At 52.0% G+C, this 15,493-nt stretch overlaps 6 protein-coding genes across 6 annotated transcripts; 3 read left to right on the forward strand and 3 right to left on the reverse strand.

The window, feature by feature from the left end:
- Positions 1 to 143: 143 nt before the first annotated feature.
- Positions 144 to 2,935, reverse strand: BDR25DRAFT_298052 (uncharacterized protein). Its single transcript, XM_033689046.1, has 3 exons — positions 1,789 to 2,935; positions 1,631 to 1,733; positions 144 to 1,577 (listed from the first exon to the last, which is right to left on the reverse strand). The coding sequence occupies exons 1-3, from the start codon at positions 2,512 to 2,514 to the stop codon at positions 550 to 552; spliced, it is 1,857 nt and encodes a 618-aa protein (XP_033540332.1). The 5' UTR covers positions 2,515 to 2,935; the 3' UTR covers positions 144 to 549.
- A 1,771-nt stretch (positions 2,936 to 4,706) lies between these two features.
- Positions 4,707 to 7,744, forward strand: BDR25DRAFT_319999 (protein kinase byr2; the record flags this gene model as incomplete). The annotated part of the gene is made up of 4 exons (XM_033691871.1): positions 4,707 to 4,903; positions 4,953 to 5,026; positions 5,074 to 5,231; positions 5,288 to 7,744. The coding sequence occupies 4 exons, from the start codon at positions 4,707 to 4,709 to the stop codon at positions 7,742 to 7,744; spliced, it is 2,886 nt and encodes a 961-aa protein (XP_033540333.1).
- A 928-nt stretch (positions 7,745 to 8,672) lies between these two features.
- On the forward strand, positions 8,673 to 10,158 carry BDR25DRAFT_298059 (alcohol dehydrogenase-like protein). Its single transcript, XM_033689047.1, has 3 exons — positions 8,673 to 8,925; positions 9,048 to 9,294; positions 9,394 to 10,158. Exons 1-3 carry the CDS (start codon positions 8,801 to 8,803, stop codon positions 10,102 to 10,104), a joined length of 1,083 nt encoding a protein of 360 aa, XP_033540334.1. The 5' UTR covers positions 8,673 to 8,800; the 3' UTR covers positions 10,105 to 10,158.
- Positions 10,159 to 10,480: 322 nt separating this feature from the next.
- BDR25DRAFT_245648 (amidase) lies at positions 10,481 to 12,048 on the forward strand (the record flags this gene model as incomplete). Its single annotated transcript, XM_033685892.1, has 2 exons — positions 10,481 to 11,040; positions 11,091 to 12,048. 2 exons carry the CDS (start codon positions 10,481 to 10,483, stop codon positions 12,046 to 12,048), a joined length of 1,518 nt encoding a protein of 505 aa, XP_033540335.1.
- A 1,258-nt stretch (positions 12,049 to 13,306) lies between these two features.
- BDR25DRAFT_362839 (uncharacterized protein) lies at positions 13,307 to 13,793 on the reverse strand (the record flags this gene model as incomplete). The annotated part of the gene is made up of 3 exons (XM_033696634.1): positions 13,307 to 13,489; positions 13,568 to 13,591; positions 13,623 to 13,793. The coding sequence occupies 3 exons, from the start codon at positions 13,791 to 13,793 to the stop codon at positions 13,307 to 13,309; spliced, it is 378 nt and encodes a 125-aa protein (XP_033540336.1).
- A 311-nt stretch (positions 13,794 to 14,104) lies between these two features.
- BDR25DRAFT_347243 (uncharacterized protein) lies at positions 14,105 to 15,124 on the reverse strand (the record flags this gene model as incomplete). Its single annotated transcript, XM_033694248.1, has 2 exons — positions 14,283 to 15,124; positions 14,105 to 14,246 (listed from the first exon to the last, which is right to left on the reverse strand). Exons 1-2 carry the CDS (start codon positions 15,062 to 15,064, stop codon positions 14,105 to 14,107), a joined length of 924 nt encoding a protein of 307 aa, XP_033540337.1. The 5' UTR covers positions 15,065 to 15,124.
- Positions 15,125 to 15,493: the final 369 nt, after the last annotated feature.

The raw sequence follows: 15,493 nt of genomic DNA on the forward strand, positions 1-15,493 counted from the left end.
AGAGTGGTGCCAAGCTTAGCTTATTGATTCAGCGTATCACGTGTTTGTACTGCTCTCTCATGGTGTGTCTAAGTCAGTATAGGGCAAATTATATCATTCAGTTAAAGCATTTCTGGTAAATATATAATGAAAGGTCTTTAAAAGATTATTATTTATGTTTTAACTACCTTATTGCCCCTTTCCCTCGGCTTAATAGCACGCTCTACGCAGGAACAACAGATTTGAATAATACACATCAAAATACAATGGCGAGAAGACAAAGACTAGCAAAGAGTCCCCTCCAGTTATACAAATATGCAAAAGGGGTATGTTAAGAGCTAGATCCTCCGCAAAACCTAAAGAACCTGGTATATAATAATCCAATCTTTCTACATGAGGTGCCCAATGCATCAAACCCCACTATTCCGAACTATTCTGAAATACAAAATGGACCTGATAGAACGAGTGACGGTAGTGAAACTGAAAACCAGTCGAAGAAACTTGAGGGTATTTGGTCGTAACGTCATTAAGGTTTCGTCCACCAGGGCTGTCTTTTTTTGACAATCTGGATTAATACCTTCGAGGCTCATAGCCTCTATCATCGTATCCATTGCTTCCACCTCTGTCGCGGTAGTAGTCAGTATCGTACATAGGCCGAGCTTGTGAAGAGTAAGAGTTGTCAGTCGAATTCATGGTGCTTCTTCGTGGTACTCCGGATGAATCTTCCTCAGCTTGACGTCGAGCCCAATCATTGCGCTTCATCTCGGCGTCTTTGGCGAATCTGCGATTTTCTTCCTCAGAATCGTACATGTTGGAGGAGAAGTAGCTGCCAGGGATGTCCCGTACGCTTGGATCTGACCTTGTGCCATAGTTTGAGAAGCTTGGGCTTCTGGGTCGACGACTATTAACATGCGAGCCAGTACGAGGGTGATTCTGATGGTGAGAACCAATTGTGGGTGGAACCCACTGGCTCTGGCTGGCTGTGGATTGAGTGCGATGGCGAGGGCTGTGCAAGACAGTATCTGACTGCATGCTCCGACTAAGACCATCTTCGTAGATCTTTCCACCCCCAGGCACAGAAGAGTATGGCTTCCGCTCACGCTCGAGCGGCATGGAGAGTGGCGTCTCATCGTCATCCGACTCTATCGCTCTCGAGTCTGGCTGGGTAGCATAGGGACTGCGTTCACGATCCAGACCTGGCGTTGGCCCACTGCTCGGACCCATGGGCGGGGGTGGGGGGAATGTCGGCGCTTTGCGGAGCGGACCGACACCCTCAGCGGAGAGAGCTGCTGCGCAACGCTGCTGTGCATGGAGATTTTCTTGGTACGGGAACAGCCGCCGGGGGAGTTCCTTTGGGAAACGTTCTTTAGCGTCGTCCGCGTTACTAATGGGAAGGTCTAGAACAGCCTTTGACAGTCGCTTATACTCGTTATCTGGGTAAGCTTGGATCATGGTAGTCATCCATTCTTGAAAGCCTTCCGGGGTCAGGGCAGGGACACGAGGCTCGCCCGCACTATGTTCCTGGATGAGGTGGTGCTGACATCGCATCTCGCGGTAGATTTTGCAAAGCTTCGGATACGACAGCCTACCAAAGATAGCTAGACATCAGGGTTAGCATAGCACAATTGAAACTCTAGACTGCCCGACTTACAGTGCCATGGGTAGATTTCCTCAGGGAGCTTGACGTCATTATAGAATTTGAGCATTTTTGAGGGCGAGATGACCAGACTCTTCTTTGGTTCGTAGTCATCAATCTGTCCAGAAGGTCAATTGTGATGCACATGTGGCGCTTTGCACTACAAGACTTACCAAGTAGACTGCCAATCCCCGGAGGAACTGTCCAAGTCGTGGCACAGGCTGCCCTTGAGGGTCAAATAAACGTTGCCACATCTTCTCGATTGGAGTGAAATCGCCTTCTTGGGACATCCTTTGGGCAGGTGGAGGTCTAGACCTGGGAGCCCTATCCGTGGGAATGTCTACGGGGGCGCTCCGTTCGTGGCGGGGGGTTGGGGTATCGCCAGACCCATCAAACATGGAATCTCGAGCTAGGGGATCAGGAGAGTCAGAGCCGTGGGAGGAGTAGTCGTGGTGTTTCGGGGACGGTGGAGTGTACACGTTTCGGGAGTGGAAAGATGCAGACGTGGAGGTGGGCGACTGTGGGATGTGTTGCGGCGGTGTAGGCTGGGCCTGACCTGTGACACCATCCACGCCGTTCAGTTTGATCTCGTCCAAAACGGACCTCTTCACCTCGGCCGTGATCTGGGCAATAAGATCTGGGTCGACAGTCCTCGCCGTGTCCGACCGGTCGAAGGCATTGCTGAGCGCATTATTGAGCGGCTGGTGGCCAGGCTGGGGCAGGCCGTCGGATGGAGCGTTGGAGGAGGCACGCGATCGCGGGCTGGGCGGTTCGTGATAGTGCGCATTTTGGTGGTATGAGGACGAAAACGACCGCGAGTCGTAGCTTGGGTCGTATGAAGACGAGTACGGTGCTTGGTGATGGTCGGGCTGGCTGCGATAGCCGTCATATGCAGCCATGACGATGTCTTGTGCCGGGACTACTGGGTCGACTTGCGATGACGCCGACTAGTCGGATGGTGGGGGTTGAAGTCTGATGGGATGACGGCGCGTCCCGTGCAGAGTGACAGAGCGCTACTCTTGCAGCATCACGGGGTACAGGCGAGGCTGGGGTGAGTAGATTGAGGGAAAGGGCGCCAGAAGATTCACCAAAAGACTCGCCAGGCGCGACCGAGATATATCTGGGAGGTGGGCGGACTGGCGCCGGTGGTCACGCCTCAGCCTTGTGGACGAGCAGCCACCTTGCGTCTTCCAGAAGGCGTGGGAGTGTTCGGTGCGCAACTTGTAGAGGAGCAACAAACAACCGGGCAAGGAAATGAATAGAACTATTGGTGTTGAGGTTTGACTGGCGATGGATCAATGAGGGCCCGCATGCAGATGCACACATGTCGGCAGGAACTCGAGAAAGGAAGCGAGCATGTCCTGCAGGAAGGAAGTGTTTGCGTCATTGCCCATGCCAAGCGAGACCTATTAAAAGTTCTGCCGTAAACCCACTCCGCTGGCGAGCCATATCAGATACATATCAGATACATATCAGAAATCCCATCACAACAACTTAAAGGAACAGCTAGCTAGTCAAGGTATGGAACTCTTTGTCGCCAAGCCACGCCGACATCCGCCATCCCACTGTTTTCCGCCGACGCGTGGCTGCTATTTCCTCTGCAGCGCGATTCCGCGCGGCTCTTGTCATTGTTTCAACCGTGTTGTTTCAAGCCCGCCCGCGAGCACCAGGGCAGGGACAGTAGTCAGCAAATGCTTGCCTGAGAGCGCACGGCCTGGCCGGCAGGGAGTCATTCATTGCTGGTCTTGAGTCTGCTGGTGCAGGCGGAGGTTTCGGTCAAGCAGGGACTGCGTGTGTATCTATGTAGCGGCCACGCCTCCCAGAAACACCGATCCAACAGGAGCCCGCATGCCAGGAAGCGCCATCTCTTTGTCCACTCTCTATCCTCCCCGTGGCGCCCATGGTGGTGCCCATGGAGCCTGGACGAGGATTTCTGTCCAGCGTGCCTCCAGCTGCCAAGCCCATGAGACAGAAACCGTGAGAGTTTGTGCAGAACGCGATAAAGAAAGCAAGCAGCGCGTCGCGGGCTCCGTGGACACTCTTGAAGCATGACGGCTGTTTGCGGAGTGAAAAATGCAGTGCTCAGGCACAAGCGGTGAAGTGCAGCGTGAGACAGCTATTTCAAGCCGAGAGTGCCCAACCCAGGCTTCTTCTGGCCGCTCTGTGCAACGGTGCTGCGTCGACTCGCCCTTCTGATCAATAACACGGCATCGTGTATATTGCACGGGGTCAGAGGCCATGCCGACCCATGGGCTGAGTGCAGATAGGCCGCGAGAGTCGGGCGGGAATGTCGGCGATGAGATTATGAGAGTGCGGTGCTGAAACATAGCGTGTGTGAAAAGGCCAGCGTCAGCGTCTCATTGGCCACAGCCCCCCCAAAGTCTGACCGAGCATCCCCTCGCTCCTCCTGAACCACCAGTGACCACCACCTTTTTCTTCGCCGCCTGTCCTGCTCGTGATTTTTGTTTCGACTGTGAGACTGCTGCTTGTTTCCTCCAGCGACTTAAGCCTTACCGCCGCGGCGTCCCAGGGGCTGCCGTCCAAGTTAATAAAGCATCCCTCAGCCACAGCCCGTGAAGGCACGACTTCTGGCAGTCACTCCGGTGCTCTTGCTATCGACAAGTTTCACTCCTTCCCCGTGTGCCCACGCCGAAGGACTCTCCCGCCCCCCCCCCTCGCTGCTCGGTCGACTCGCACGCCATTCTCTGACCCACTGCTATTGTCATCGTTGTGACTATTGTGAGCCGCGGCTCAATAGATACATAGGCACGGCTATCCGTAGGACGGCTTCAGCACCTGCACCTGCACCTGCACCTGCACTCAGTTTCGTGTCACGTCCCGTCTGCACCTCCCGCACCTCGAGTCGTCTCCCGCACCTGCCTGCCCGCGCCGAAGCAAGCGGCGTTGACTCTATCTCGAATCTCTCGTTCGCCTCATCTCAGTTCCATTTCTGCCCGCCAACCTCACCATGCGTCTTTGATACGCCACCGCCGAATCCGACATCGACACAAGCGAAGCGTGCGTTTGCAGGTCCCACAAGCACCTGCGTCACAAGTTGCACACATCCATCTGGCCTCTCTGCACATCGCATATGGCAATGCTGGCTTCAAAGTCGCCCTACCCCGCGCCCTCCCTCGGCGGAGGCTCCCTACAGTCGTCGACCCAGTATGGCTCCAACGTGGCGAGCTACCGCAACCATGCCACGGCCGCGCGGACCGAGCATGCCTTCTTCTCGTCCCCCACTGAGTCTGAGTTCTCGGAAGTCTACGACGCCCCAGATTCTGTCAGGTATGTTAACCTGGCCGCCCGCTTAGCTCAACTACACTAACGCGTACAGGCATTGGGACGAAGACAAAGTCGGCGATTGGTTGATGCGAATCAACTGCTCGCAGCACATTGAGCTCTTCAAGAGTATGTGTCGTCCTCCCTCGCTGCTGTTCCTCAGCTAACCCTGCCAGAACACCACATCAACGGCGAGATTCTCATGGAGATCGACCAGACACACCTCAAGGATATGGGCATCAAGAAGGTCGGCGACCGTGTCCGCATCGGTTCGCAGGCAAAACAGCTCCGGAATAAGGAGTACAAGAAGGCCTCCAGACGGACTTCAAATAGGGTAAGCTGACTACCACCACCCACCCTTCGCTTACAGCTGACTGACCGGTGTTGCAGCAATCGCTCGCGACGTTGGATGCCGCTGCCTTCACCCCACCATCATCCGGCTCCCCTCGACCCCTACCTTCCGCTCGTTCAATGCCCACTAGCTCTAGGTCAGAGAAGCGCATGTCACGCCAGATCACCAATTCAGACCTCAACTATGCGTCGGCACTCTCATACGGCGCCAAGTCTCCTTCCCGGCCAGGCTCACCCCTCGTAGATCAGGAAAACCGTGGTCTCAGGTCCCAACGTCATGGCGGAATGAACAGCCCCAAAGACCCGGGCAAGAAGGATTTCGGCGCGTCTTACTCTGGCCATCCGCTCAGCGCCTCAAGCAGTGCCAACACTAATTCACGATATGGATCCACTCAACGCACCACGCCTACCGAGACTCCTCAGACAGCTCGATTTGCTCATCACGTGCGTGGCACTCCGAGTTTCGATAGTGCCACAAACAGTGCTATTCTGCCCCATGACAAAGCTCTGATCCGTGTCATCTACGACACAGGGCGGACATCAGTTGTGAACATCGAAGGCTTCAAGAGTGCGGATGATATCATCCTGAAGACTTTGAAGAAGGGGCTGCTGAACGAAGCCCACGTGAAGAACTACTGCTTCTATGTCCTCGACGGAGTTGATCCGAACCCTGCACTATGCCGCAGACTGACTGACGGTGAGCTCGTTCGCCTCTGCAACGACCGCAATCGACATGAACGAGGGAGGCTTATCCTACGGAAGATCCATACCGGAGAACCAGAGGACGATCAGCTGAAGACTGCTGCTGGCATCTACCAACAGCAGGCTCTACAGCAGACTCAAAACATTATCGTACCAGCCAGCAGCAGGAGCCAAATCAAGATTGAAAAAATCACTGGCGAATCGCTCGCTGCTGTTAGCTATCCCCTCTCCCCGACGTCTGCTAGGGAGCGGGAGCGACACATCCACTCGACTGCTCAGGATCTAGAAGGCCCTGCTCGTTCACCACTGCATGCTGCCCGAGCTCGCAAGCTCAAGCAGTTCTATGGAGCCCGTCCTCCAAGTGAACTCATCACATCAGATCTCACTTCGTACTTCCCAGACGTGGAAAAGGATGAAATTGATAAGACGATACGTATGTCTATTAGGCGCTCTCGCCGTCTCAGCCGTGCAGCGTCCCGCCTTTCTATGGCATCGAACTTTAGCGTTGCATCGAGTCTTCGTGATGCTCCCCCTCTCCCATCCATTGCCGATAGCTGGCTCCAGCAGAGTGGCGGCCAAGCACGACCTCTGCGTCCACTTTCTGTCATGAGGCTTGGCTTGCCCTCTCAATCTGGATACCGTGACTCCGTTGCCTCTTCTGTTCTCGAGCCTCTTGAAGAGGAATCGCCCCTTGAGCCAAACCGGAAATCGTATGTCTCCTTCGGCGGAGAGAGTGGCTCCGATACTCTTGCAATTACCGACCCCGAAGGACATACTACATTACAATCCTACTTCGACGACGGTGGTAGTAGCCTGGCTGGCAGCAGCGCGGGCAATACCGAAAATGGTGATTCGCTCAATAAGCGCCTCTCACAGGCTATTGCTGAGGATGGGGAAGAATACGACGACGAGCTCTCCGAGTACCTAGAGCAAGATTCCTGGGAGAATGTCAAGTACATGAAGGGTGCCCTGATTGGACAGGGTTCCTTCGGCAGTGTCTATCTCGCCCTGCACGCAGTCACGGGCGAACTAATGGCTGTCAAGCAAGTTGAAGTACCTTCACCCTCGGGAACTTCGCAAATGGACCAGAGGAAGACGAACATGGTCGAGGCCCTGAAGCACGAAATTGGCCTCCTCCGTGACCTGAAGCACAAGAATATCGTGCAATACCTCGGCTCGAACTCGGATGATCACCACCTGAACATTTTCCTCGAATACGTTCCTGGCGGCTCCGTCGCCACTATGCTAGTCAATTACGGTCCCTTGGGAGAATCCCTTATCCAGAACTTTGTCCGCCAGATTCTCCAAGGTCTTTCATACCTCCACTCTAGGGATATCATTCACCGAGATATCAAGGGTGCCAACATTCTCGTGGATAACAAAGGATCAGTCAAGATCTCTGATTTTGGCATTTCAAAGCGCGTCGAAGCTTCCACACTTCTCAATGGACCGGGCGGTGGCAAAAAGGGTCAGCGAGTCTCCCTCCAAGGCTCCGTTTTTTGGATGGCCCCCGAAGTTGTTCGCCAAACTGCCTACACTCGCAAGGCCGATATCTGGTCGCTTGGATGTCTTATTGTTGAGATGTTTACTGGCAGCCATCCTCATCCCAACTGTACTCAACTACAAGCCATCTTCAAGATCGGTGGGAGCGGTGATGCGAGCCCAACAATGCCCGATAATGCCGGCGAAGACGCGAAGGCCTTCCTCTCACAAACATTCCTCATCGATCATGAGGCACGTCCCAGTGCTGACGATCTCTTGGCAAGTCCTTTCTGTACCAACCAGGCTGCTTGAAGCATTCATTTTTTGTATTTGATTAATAACTTTATCTCGGTGTTTTGGACACCGTAATGGTTCGACGTGAGCACGACAACGAACTGCATAGCATGGAAAGGCCAAGGAGGATGGGTATTTTTGGGGGACAAAAAAAAAGAGAATCTAGTCTCATTTTCTTTTATGGTTAATGGCAGTCCCATCGTTGGTTGCTTTCCTCCTATCTTCCCCCAGCCCTTATTCATTTGAACGAATGTAATTGTACGATACTATACCACGCCAAAGATCGATTTTCAAGGCCGCTGTGCGGAGACTTCACTTTGAGGGGCGCACGCGGTTTCTGGGAATTGTATTTGTAGTTATGACTACTTTGAGCTTTTCACACTACAACTCCGTCTTTGAACATGCTTGACTGCGTTGGTAAAATTCTATCGAGAAGAAGTTCGAAGGTATGACTAAATCTAGATTGTGGCTAAAGCTTCTGCCACATCCCCTCAAGCCCGCCACCGGCCATCAAATGTCCCGTCTCAGACACCGCGAGTCATCACATACAGTCCCTCTTTCGGATCACAGCCATTCCGCATCAGTTCCCGAAATGCGAACCGCATGCAGCACACAACGGACCCGAACCGGGTCGTTTCCCCACCTACTGGGCAAGCTGTCACTTGACGTAAAGACATTCCCGGTAGATGATAGGTGAGGGGCACGACAAAGAGTCCGAGGAGCGACGTGAGATGTACCAAGACCGAGGCAGGCGACTGGGGTGGCTGCTTTGCCAATCCTCGCGTACGTCCATCTCCGCTAGAGCTCGGTCGAGATGAGGTGAGGATTAGGGTGAAGAAGGGATAGTGGGTCCGGATACTATACGTGGGTAAGGGGTACGAGACTTTGGTTGAGGGTGAGGGTGAGGGGTACGCTTATGTGTGGATGGACTTCCGTCATCTCATGGGTTTTTGTTGATCTCGCTTCTCTCCTTTCCTTCTGAAGGTCTTCTTCTATCCATAGCTCTCCTGCATATTTGGACCGATAAAGCCGACTACAACTTTCTAAGACACCAACGCCATTAATTGCACAACCATGAGCAACGTGGATTTACCGAAGAAATATAAGGCGGTCGTCTATGACAAGCCGGGCAGCATCTCGACTAAAATCGAGGAATTGGATATGCCAGAACCGGGCCCAGGACAGGTTCTCATCAACTTGTACGTTTTGCTCCCTCTGCTCATTTGTCCATCCTTAGCATTTCCTCTCCGCTATTATTCTCCTATATCAGGTCACCCTTGGCATTCTCTCTATTCGAGTCTTAAATCTAACGGCTTCACAGATCCCACTCCGGTGTCTGTCACTCAGATATGGGCGTCATGATGAACTCATGGGTGATTCTACCCGCACCGACACAACCGGGACAAGTCGGCGGTCATGAAGGCGTGGGCAAGATCGTGAAGATGGGTCCTGGAACTGAGAACTCTGCCGTGAAGATAGGAGACCGTGTTGGTATTAAGTGGATGGCAGGGACTTGTGAGAGCTGTGAAGCTTGTTTTGCAGGCGCGGATGCAAATTGTTTTAACGGGGTGAGTTTAAACTTCTTCTTACCTACGAGCCTACAGTTTGTCTTAGGAGGAAACCTAGGAATACGGGGGGTGATAATTGTACGCTAACATGGAGCATAGAAAATATCTGGGTATTATACTCCTGGGACCTTCCAGCAGTATGCCCTCGGCCCAGCCAACTACGTAACTCCCATCCCAGACGCTCTCGACTCAGCCGCGGCCGCACCCATGCTCTGCGCTGGAGTCACAGTTTACTCCGCTCTTAGAAAAAGCGGCGCGGAATCTGGAAACTGGGTTGTTATTCTAGGCGCTGGAGGAGGCTTAGGCCATCTCGCCGTCCAATTCTCTTCTAAAGCAATTGGGCATCGTGTCATCGGCATCGATCACTCTTCAAAGAAAGACATTGTGTTAGAGTCAGGGGCAGAGCACTTCATCCCCATCGACGGCACAGACAACATACCCGAGACTGTCAAAGCGCTCACAGGTGGTCTAGGCGCCCACGCCGTGCTCGTCCTAACCGCCAACAATGCCGCATACGCCACCTCGGCCGAACTCCTCCGCTTCCGAGGACGTGTCGTCTGCGTCGGGATCCCAGAAGGCGAGGCAGTGGCGATCAAGAGCGCCCTGCCACAATTGATGGTGGCCAAGGAACTGCAGATTGTTGGTGTGGCGGTGGGAAGTCGGAGAGAAGCGATTGAGACATTGGATTTCGCGGCCAGGGGAGTAGTTAAGACGCATTTTAGGACGGAGAAGATGGATAGGCTGACGGGAGTCTTTGAGGATATGTTTGAGGGGAAGTTGAAGGGGAGAGTGGTGTTGGATCTTTCGTAGATCTGTATGCTGGGGTTGTTGGAAATGAGGTTTGAGATTAGATTTTCATGCTCGACGGGTTTTGCTAGAATAGTGAATGTAAAGATGAAAAGATGTACTGCCCCAATATTTTCTGGCCATCAGCATAATCACCAGTAAGCACCGTGATACATGGGAAGAAAGAAAACACATCGTCGCTCCAATAGAGATCGACGCCCAACATGGGGGGGGTGGGGTTTGTTTGAGGTTGCGCATTGGCCAATCACATGGCGCTTATCGATTGCAGGCGAGGTCTCCTCATCCTAGAGGTCATGTCATGCCATGGATCGACGCAACAGTTCAAGTCCACCGCTATGGGCGTTGCTTCACTGCAGTTCACCTCTGACTCCAATCTACAATGGCATTGCCAGCTAGCAGGTTTCAGGCTGCGTTGAGGCTCGCCGGCAGGAGCTGGACACGGCCATGTCTGGCTCCACTACGAACAGGAGCATCATGGCGGGCGTTTTCTGCGAGCTCGAGATGGCAATTGCATACAAAGGAGATGCACGAAGAGCTACTCTCTAGCTTGAAGGTCAATCAGAGCAGGCTAATGGAGGACATACACTATACATGTCAATGGGGCACGGGTCAGAAGTGGGGAAAGGAAGAGACAGAAACCGGCATGTCACGACTAGCTCTCTCAGACGCCGACAAAGAAGCCCGAGACTGGTTCGTCCAGACCACGAAGGCATTGGGCTGCCATACAACGGTGGATTCTATGGGCAACATCTTCGCCATCCGGCCTGGTATTCGGAACGATGGGCCCCCAACCTTCGTGGGGTCGCATCTGGACACGCAGCCGAGCGGAGGTAGATACGATGGCATCCTAGGCGTCGCAGCTGGTGTGGAGATGCTGAAGGTGCTGGCGGACAATTGGGTTGAGACCGAATATCCTGTTGGAGTGGTAAATTGGACAAAGTAAGCTCCTCACGTGCTCTGATCGACGCAATGCTGACAGGAATGCACAGTGAGGAAGGTGCCCGCTTTCCCATCTCCATAGTTTCCTCGGGTGTATGGGCTGGCGCAATTCCCCAGGAGACAGCCCACAACCTCCGCGAAGTTCATCCTGGTACCGCGACCATGGCTTCAGAGCTTGCAAGAATTGGCTACTTGGGTGAGACCCCAGCCAGTTTCAACAACATGCCTATGGCTGCACACTTTGAGCTGCACATCGAGCAAGGACCTCTTCTTGAGATGGCAAATAAGAAGATTGGAGTGGTGAAGGGCGTGCAAGCCTACAAGTGGCTCACGGTCAATGTCAAAGGACGGGATACCCACACAGGGACCACCGACCTGAAGAGTCGTGCTGATGCTCTTCTTGCAGCCTCGAAAATGGTCATCCATTCACACCGTCTTGCTACCGCCAATGGGTGTCTAGCCAGCACCGGCATCCTCAACCTCAAGCCAGGCAGCACAAACACCGTTCCAGGAGAAGTATCCTTTAGTCTTGACATCCGCGCACAGAAAGACCACACAGTAGCAAGAATGCTCCAGCACATCGAAAACGACTTTCCTAAGATCGCCGCCGGCGAAGACATTCTTAACTCCAACCAAGATTGCACCAAGGGCCTTCCATGCTCTATCACCATCAACCAAGACTTCGACTCCCCAGCCACACTATTCCATCCAGACTGCATTGAAGCTGTTAGCAGAGCCGCCCATAGCGTCCTCGGAGAGAACTCGAAGAATCTACTTCTGGAGATGACGAGCGGTGCCGGACATGATTCCGTATATACCAGCAAGCGATGTCCAACCAGCATGATATTCGTGCCTTGCAGAGAGGGAGTCAGCCATAACCCCGCTGAGTACTGCAAGCCGGAGGATTGCACTCTAGGAGCGCAAGTGTTACTTCAGAGTGTGCTGAGGTTTGATCGGATGAGGGATGAGAGAAGGGTGACCTGGAAACAGGAGCCCTATACACTGTAGTTGAGAGAGATCATTGCATCGGCGTTGTTAAGATTGTCTTCGAAGGGATGGGGTTTCTAGGAGTTTACTGTAAGCGTGTGTTCTCGGTCAATTGTACGTCCTAATTCTCAATCCTTAGGATATAATTGAACTTCAAAATAGTCAACTTAAACTCTGACATAACATCCCTCAGCTTTCCCCGTTAAAACACGCATTCTAGAGCTTGCGCATCGCCCACCGTGCACAAGAACGCTAGCGTATCTACACAGCAGGTCCTTGTGTCAAACTCCACCCCAGCGTCTCATTCCTGTCTCTATTTCCATCTTGAACCGAAATCACAAATACCGTGGCCTAGTATGACCCCAGAAATATGACGTTGCTTTTTTCCTTCAAAGTTCACAGCCCACCGCGACTATTCCCGCCCTCTTTGGCCTTCCATCTCGGAGGTCCAACTGATTGAAGGTAAGATTCCTTTTTTGGCTGGCTGGGGAGCTTGGCTGGGGAAGTTTCTCTGGCGGGCACAGAAATACTGTTGTTTTGTTTAACCGGAGTCTGCATGTTCAGATGACGATCGCTATACTGGAGGTAGTATCACTCTTTCTAAAGTATAGAGGGTGCTACCTATCTGTGGGCACGAAGAAGCGGCTCTCACAAGCAACAGATACATCCTTTCACCTACCCAGTTTACAGCTTAAAATACACCCTATTGTGGTCTTTTGTCTAATATCCTTCAGTCTTTCCTCCCCAGGCCTCTCCTGTGTTTGCTTCCGCTTCGAAAGCAATATTCCATTTGCCAACTTCCAACATAGACGCCTTTACCCCCCAACAACCAGTAGAACTCTGCTCTCGAATAGGGCTTAGAAAAGTGTAAAAGCATATAGATAAACTGTCAATCAACTCCTGCCTCACGGGTCCTCGCTTAGACTTCGGGTACTATATATCTTCACTCTATCTCCCCTTTCTTACCCCTTCTCCAATCTCACTACAATCCCCATGCTTAACCTAAAAACTAATATCTCCCCGACTGCGCAATCCTAAACCCCACCAACGCCCCGGGCCTATTCCGCCTCCTCGGCGCACTCCTCTTCCCAATCGGGCTCGTCATGGTCATACTAATTGGTGCCGACCTCTTCACCTCCAACATATGTTGTGCGCTTAATCCCTCCTTGACTGCCGGTAGTCTTCCCTCCAATACCTCCCAATCTCTTCATATCCTTCTTCGGCAATCTCGCGGAGATACCGTTCTTCATGACCATCGTGACTAGCTACGCTGGGGTGTTTAAGAACACAGAGAGGTAAAAGAAAGAGATGGCGAGGTTGGTGATATAGAAGGCTGTGCATCTAGAATGATATATGATATTTGAGGATCATTGGGGCGCGGGGATCTATGAGAGCTAGCCCAAACGCAATTAGGGACGGGTTGTTTAGGGCCGTAGAGTAAGGAGTTTATGAGGGGATAAGGCTGTTAGGGAAGGAGAGGAAGAGGGAGAGGGAGGGTGTTTTTCTTTCTAATTCTACACGCTTCAATCAATAGCAGTACAGGAATGTCTTCCCACTTCATAACCTATTCACACTCTTCTCTACGAACAGATGACACGTTCATAACTATGGAAGAAAGGGCTTGCAGAATGCATCTTAATATAGACTAGACTACCGTTAGTGCAGATACTATGTTGGTAAGCGTCGTGAGAAATGCCATCGACAAACCCCCAGGTGTTAAGGACCGAGGACGTCATGGATGCCAGGGGTCTCCTACTAGTTGACATCCTTGACCCATCTATAAAACAGCCCCCCGAGTCGTAGCAACAAGAATAAATAAAGCGTGGACCTTTATTGTTTACATAACAATTTAAAGGGCTAGGTAGACCTGTACGGATCTCTACGTGGCTAGCATTTAAGGGGGGGGCTAACATGACTCCATTCCTCTTACACTTCAATCACCGAAATCTAGCCTGGTAACAAAATATACTTGTGGGCTTTCTAAACCTCATCTTATTAATACCTCGATCTTATTATCTCTCAATTGCTACGATATTTTATCTGCCTACAGTTTTCACGACCCAATACCTGACACTCATTATATGACCCATTCTGAAATTGAATCTATCAGCATCATCCCAATTTGAATTGCGAACGGACTCAACCCCATCATGAGATCGACGCGGTTTGCCATAATAGGGCACCACAACTCCAGCGGCATCCCAGACCACATCATCCATCTACCAACGTACATAATAACGAACAGAACCACATACCCAGTGTACCAGAGAAAATCCTTGGTTTCCCAGGGCATAGTCCACGGCTCGTTCTCTCGCTGACCATGTTCGAAAACTCTGCAACAGGCGAGACAAGCAAAACAGGGCCCACAACAGACCGCCACCGCTCCAAGAAACACAGCCATGGCAAGTCCTACAATAACAAAAAATATCAACGGAATCAACGCAATCACTGCACCAACTCGATAACTCGGCCAGTTCCCCTTGTCCATCGCAAAGTCTCCCGAAACCATGGTTGCAGTTCCGACGAACTGCGCAGCTATCAGACATATAATTGAATCCACGACGAAGGAATAGAAGGCTGCACCAGTCCACCCACGATGATATCCAAGGAGCGAGATGAATGGCGTCGCTCGTGGTCGAATAGCCCACAGTTGGAAAAAATCCCAGATTCGAGCATCACCTCCAGGAGGTCGGGTAATCACAGCGAGCCCGTACGTCGTCGCGATAAGACCCCCAAGCTTGAAGATGAGGGTGAAGATATTGAAATCGATAGTGTAGTTGTCTCCGGGATACCTTTTGCGACCACAATAGCCCAGTCGCCGGTTCCCACCGAAGAGGACAGCCAGGAACGCCTCGAGATTGAAAAGAATGAGTTTTTTGATAATGGTCTTGTGCGTTGTGCAGTCATTTTCGGTACGGGTGAGGATTCCACTGAGGAGTCCCCAAGACGAGGATGTAAATGCAATGGGGTAGCCAGTTGCAAAGCATACCAGCAATGCGAAGCCTCCAATTAAAATAAATCTGGATGAAGGTGACATTCTGGAGGTATGTAACGGCTATGTGGTTTAAGATATAAGTGTAAAGGTGCTATTCTAGCCATGCGGGGGACGCAGTGGCCCACAATGTAGAGCGGCTTTCTCTTATACTTCCCAACTCATGGACCTCGCTTCTCATTTCCATATGTAGATAACCTCTCATACCAATACTGATCCCGAGAACAAATTCTTTTGAACAGACAGGCAACTGTGGGGAGATGAAGAGGTGACACCAAGAAGGCTGAAAGCCACTTTTGCGCCAAAGCCTATTACGGTCCTCAGCCTTGCAAAGGAACTTCAACTTCATGCTTCAGCTCTGTTAAAGAACTCTCGTGTTTAGTGGGCTGTCGCAATTTACGTCAGGCCATTACCATAACCATCCATCCGTTCACGAAAAGAACTTAGGCTACGAGGTTTGGCCCTTTCCTAATT

This window comes from Lindgomyces ingoldianus, assembly GCF_010093535.1.
Source record: "Lindgomyces ingoldianus strain ATCC 200398 unplaced genomic scaffold BDR25scaffold_59, whole genome shotgun sequence".
NCBI lineage: Eukaryota > Fungi > Ascomycota > Dothideomycetes > Pleosporales > Lindgomycetaceae > Lindgomyces > Lindgomyces ingoldianus.